The sequence below is a fragment of the Gossypium raimondii genome, chromosome 11 (assembly GCF_025698545.1).
Source record: "Gossypium raimondii isolate GPD5lz chromosome 11, ASM2569854v1, whole genome shotgun sequence".
Taxonomy (NCBI): domain Eukaryota; kingdom Viridiplantae; phylum Streptophyta; class Magnoliopsida; order Malvales; family Malvaceae; genus Gossypium; species Gossypium raimondii.
The window spans coordinates 53,751,159-53,756,847 of record NC_068575.1 but is presented as its reverse complement, the minus strand read 5'-3'; the positions used below and the strand labels follow the sequence as shown (position 1 = coordinate 53,756,847).

The following is a 5,689-nucleotide window of genomic DNA, read 5'->3' as shown; positions in this document are numbered from 1 at the left end:
ATTGTAACAGTTCGTTTTTCAGTGGTGTCAGAAACAGTAGTTTCGGGGCCACAAATCCGACGAGTAAGTTCGTAAATATTATTATTTAATATCTACAAGTCAAATGTGGTATTAAAATAAATTTTGAATTGAAAAATTATACTATTTGAATGAACAATTAGGTTTAAGTGGTAAGACCCTGAGCTCAAGTGGTTTTAGAAAATGAGGTATCGAAACCTCGTTTCTATAAACTGAGCATTAAATATTTTTTAAAATATTTACGGAGTGTTATTAAATTGTATTAAAGTTTCGTTGAGAAATTTTAATGTTTAGATAGTCAATTAATTAAAAGGACTAAATCGTAATAATTGAAAAAAGTTAATCGCTATTAATTTGAAGATGTTAATTGATTAAAGAATTATAATTGGATGGCCTTAATGGATAAATTAATCATCCTTTAAATAGTCAAACGGCTTGATGCTTTAATTTCTTGTAATTTTAATGTTTTATATGTTATTTTTATAATTAAAATAAAATAGTAATGTTAAAATATAAGAAAACATAATGGTTTTCTTCTCCAAATTGTTTTGTTCATCGCCGAAATACCATGGCAAGAAGAACCAAGGTTCGGCCATGCTTCAATTTATGCATGGTAAGCCATTTTTCACCCATTTCTTTTAATTTTTATATTTTTAAGATCGTTGTAATTAAATTCAGCTAGTTTGTACATTCATTTTTGAAACTATTAAAGATTTTGAATATTGCTATTGATGAATCTTTGTGATTGAAGTGCCTTATTGGCATATTGGTTGTAGGGATTATTGGTATAGAGATTTGGTCATTTATGCATGTTTTGGGCATGTTTTAAGGTCTTGGTTATATGTGCAAATAGCTTGTAGGTACATGTTTGAATTGTGTAATACCCTGGAAAATTTTACAGTAAGATATTATCTTTGATATAGTAAGGAAATAAAGTGACAAAAAGGAGAATTTGGAGTTATGACAACATTGGGAAGTATATTATGACATATTAATTAAAGAAAGGATTAGATTGCAAAAGTGAGAAAAGTTTCGTTACCCAAGAGTAAATACTCAAAATTTGAGGGGTTAAAGTGTAAATATGAAAAAGTTAAAGGACCAATAGTGTAAATATTTTAGGGGTGGAATAATCTAGAAACTAAGGAAAATGGATGAATTGGGACCAAATTAAATAGATGAAGAATTATGAGGGACTAAATCATAATTTTACCAAATTAAGTGATGACTCAAGGATGGAATTTTAAAGATCTAAAGGGAAAAATGGTCAATTAGAAGAAAGAGAAATCTATAAAATAATGATGATGTTGGAGATATTTTAGATTAAATAAATAAATATTAGTTTATTAATATTTTAATTTAATTTTAAATGATATTTTATCATTTTATTATTATTTTATTTAGTATATATATATGGAAGAAAAGATGAAGAATCATCATCTTCTCCCATGCATTCCAACGTATGAAGAGAAAAGAAAGAAAGAAACTTTCTTTTCTTTACAATTTGGTCCTCTCAATAAAAATTCACCATTTTCACTTAGAAATCAAAGAAATTTCCATAGCCACCAAGAGAGAAAATTGATAAGGAGACCATGGGGAGCTAGAATATCAAGTTAGATTCAAGAAATAAAGGCTGGAGGAGAGATAAAATCAAGTTAAAGATTGAAATCAATAGAGCAATGTAAGAACATCAAAATTTCAATATATTTTTGAGTTTGATATTATTGAAAAGTATGAAATTGATGTTAATGTAGGGTTTTATTATATAAGGTTCTATGTTCTTGATATGTTAGTGAAGGAAACAAGAGGAATTGATAGAAAATATTGTAGAGAAAGGAAAGGAGGGTGTTATAAATTTGATTATTAACATCTTGCACTAAAACAGTTTTGGACAGCAACGATAGGTTAACTTTGAAAAATCACCATAAATCGTAGAAATTGAATTAGAGGATGAACAAAATATGTAATTAAATATTATTGAGTCTAGTTTCTCATAGAAGAAACAGTGTAAGTAATGGAATTGTAAATCATGAATTATAATAAATTTTGTGAGATAAGGTCAGAATGATTTTGGGTTCCCCTGTTCTGACTTTGGAAAATAATAAAAAATTGGATAAAAATGATTAGGGGCTTAAATTTATATGTTTAAAATATTTAATGAGTTTATTTTCAATAGAAATAGACGGGAACATTATCTGAATCCTGTACGAGGAGATAATTAATTTTTAGTGAAGAAGGGTCAAAACTGTCAGACAGCAGAATAGGGATGAATTTAAAGAATAAACTGTACTTATTGGTTAAACCAAAAATTCTAAAAATTTTATAGTAAGAAGATATGTGAGTATAGTTTCGTATAAAAGTAACGGATCTCAATTTGGAGTTATGTAGCTCAAGATATAAATAATTTTGTGACTATGACTCAAGTGGACAGCTTTGAATGAACAAATAAGTAAATAATGAAATTATAGATAATGTTACATATAAGCATGTTATATACATTTAAGGATGTGGAATGGAGAGGTGAAGGAGGAAAACATATGATTATTCAACTAGCATGAGTTTTCATTAAAAATGGCTAATTTGCATGTTTTAGGTTCAGGGACTAAATTGAATAAAAGTAAAATTTTAAGGGTAAATTTGTAAAAATATCAAAAAGTGACCAAATTGCATGAAATGAATTGTTTTATTATTTAAATTAATAAATTGAATGAAATATTAATTTAGATCAAGATTGGGTGGAAATTCGATGAAAATAAAAAATTACCAAAATGTCCCTGAATTTTGGTATTTCTGCAATTTAGCCTGGTAAGTTCGTATGAACTATATTTTGTATAATTTTAATTAAAGTGAATTTTATTTGGTGATGAATATTATATAAATATGTATTTTATTATTGGAATTGAATTGTTATTGGTAATATGTATAATTATTAGATGCATTGAAATGATTATCGGAAGCTCGATTGGATTGGAAGCTTGTCGGAGATATATCACACTATCCATTGGTTCTATCAGTAATTTTAGATGATTTGATTCTGGTTATAATTGCATGAATAAGTTAAATTTGCCAACGTTAGCTCATTAATGTTTTGATTTTGATTGGTTATAAATATGAATGCTTGATGAAATAATGAAATGTTTGTAAATTAATTTGTAAACTCCGGTAATGCCCTATAACCCTATTCTGGCGATGGATATGGGTTAGGGGTGTTACAAATTGGGTGAAAGAAATGGCTTGATTTTGGTCAATTTCTTATCCACACAGCCTAAGACACGGGCGTGTGTCTCGGCCGTGTGTCCCATGTAGGTTTTAAAAGTTGCAAGTCAGACAGTTACACAGCCTGGCATATGGGCGTGTGAGGCCATTTCGAGAGTTACACGGCTTGACAAACGAGCGTGTGGCTTGGCCGTATGACCCAACTTCGAGAGTTACACGGGCACGGACACAGGCTGGGACACGACCATGTGACCCCTACAGTGAAATTTTCCAACTTTTTCCTCAATGTTTCAAATGTTCCCAATTTAATCCCGAATCATTTCTAAAGTATTTCTAAGGCATCGAGCGCTCGATTAAGGGACGAAATGCATGTATTTGAATGGATTATGCTATGGTTATATAATTGTTTGGAAATGTATGTTTTTAATATGTGTTTATACAGTAATGCTCCGTAACCGTATTTCAACGACGGATACGAGTTAAGGGTATTACATCTATTTTGATATACCATTTAGGATTTATCGCTATTTTTGAAAAAAAATATAAAAACATCTTAAAAAACTAAAAATTCGTAATTTAATTTTTGAAACTATAAATAATTATAATTATTCAAAAATTTTAAAAAATTCTATTTTTTAATTAATAACTAAAAAAAATGTTTAATAGAAAATTTTTCTAAGAGTTACACTAAATTTCAGAGTACATAAAGTAATAGTTTAATAGAAAATTGAGTCATTCTAAAACTCCTAAGCTATGAAGTCGACATCACTAAGGGGTTTTTCCCTTGTGTGTTGTGGCACACCTTGCCCTTGTTAGGTTAAGTGTGTCAGTTGAAGTGATTTAATTTTAATTCTATTAAAACTATGACGAATTTATGAGAAAAATTTTAATTGAGAGTTGAGATTTTGTCATATGTTCGTTTTATTTATTTATTTTTAATTTTTTAAATACGACTTAATAACACAAAAAATCTCAACCCTACTACTACTATAATTATCCATATATTCAATTATAATTATAAAGTATCCTTACGTATATTATTATTATTATTTGACTTAGATTTAGATATTTGATTGAAATAGTATGGAGTAATGATAAATCCTGCAATTAAAACTTTGTTTAGCTTTTACAACAATCTTTTATAAATATGTTTATTATATAAATTTCCTTAATTGTGGAATAATCTAATTTATTGAAAACAATTCTTCAAAAATGGGTTTGTTGGTGTAACACCAAGCTCGATAAGTAGGAACATAATGAAAGCAGTGGAGGATAATATTGTCCAAGGGGTAATGAGTGTGTAGGGAAGCTACGGAAGAGCGACAAAAGCAAAGTGATCGAAACCTTGACCTTGACCTTTCTAATAATTTAGGCTATCATCTTCACCCTGGACTCTTCTTACAAGCTGTCTGCCTGCAGAAGAAAAAAAATCAAACATGGAGAGTCGTAGCTCTACAAGCAAGAAGAGAAAGATTTCCCGTGACGATGATGAGGAGGAGGAAGAAAATATGGAGAAATTCTACGCTCTCATCAAGAGCATACGAGAGGCTCGTGATCGTTTGATCATCAACAACCCCTCATCAGCAGAAAACATGAATAAGGGTGGTGCTGCAGATGATCAAAGGGAAACCAAGAAGCGAAAGTTGCTCGAAGAAGAGAAGCAGGTTGTAGCGTGGAACCCTTCCTTTCAACGTGAAGATTTCATGGAAGAGGCTGATAAGCTGAAGAAATTACCTCCCAATCCCACGAGCATCGGCAGTACATCTCAAAGCAAACAGGGCGGTGATGATAATGATCAGAAAGAGGAGGTTAAAGATGAGTTAGACCTTAACCTTTCACTGTAGAGGGTTCTTGGAACGACTGCAGGGAGGAATGCAGCTAAGGTAGAGCCAGTAGAGGATGGGGATCCACCGATCATGAATCTGTTGGTATATCAAATAAGGTGATTGGTTGGACTTGTTCCACGCTAAAAGGTTATAAATTATCGTCCAACATTCACGCATCTCTTGTCCACTGAGCATTTTCCATGCTACTTTTATGTATGTTTATTATAAAATTAGTGAATTTTATCATTAATGTATTGGTATAATTTGTTCTTAGGATGATAAATATATTGCGCCAAAGACAGAAAAATATTTGGCATACTACCTCATTAAACTTAAGGAAATATAATAAATTTAATACGTTATTAGTGGAGTTTTAAATTCCACAAACAAAATTAGAAATTGACAAGTGTTCCATAAGAATACAATAAAATATTAAATATTAAAAAATTTGTCAATTTTATTTTTATAAAAGATATATATTTTAGATAACATTCTTTTGAGATAATAATAAAATTTATTTTTTCGTGATATTTGTACTTTCAAAGTGTGCAATGCTTGAAATTTTATTTTTATTTATTGATATGATAAGTTGATATTGTGGTAAGTAATAGAAAATATATAAATGTGAATAA

At 29.7% G+C, this 5,689-nt stretch overlaps 1 protein-coding gene across 1 annotated transcript; it reads left to right on the top strand.

Annotated features, from left to right (window-relative positions):
• The first annotated feature begins 4,516 nt into the window (after positions 1–4,516).
• LOC128034920 (uncharacterized) lies at positions 4,517–5,320 on the top strand. Its single transcript, XM_052624321.1, has one exon. The coding sequence runs from the start codon at positions 4,668–4,670 to the stop codon at positions 5,073–5,075; it is 408 nt and encodes a 135-aa protein (XP_052480281.1). The 5' UTR covers positions 4,517–4,667; the 3' UTR covers positions 5,076–5,320.
• The last annotated feature ends 369 nt before the right edge of the window (positions 5,321–5,689 follow it).

Coding starts and splice junctions, on each gene's coding strand:
- LOC128034920 (XM_052624321.1), top strand. CDS start 4,668: ATGGAGAGTCGTAGCTCTACAAGCAAGAAGAGAAAGATTTCCCGTGAC.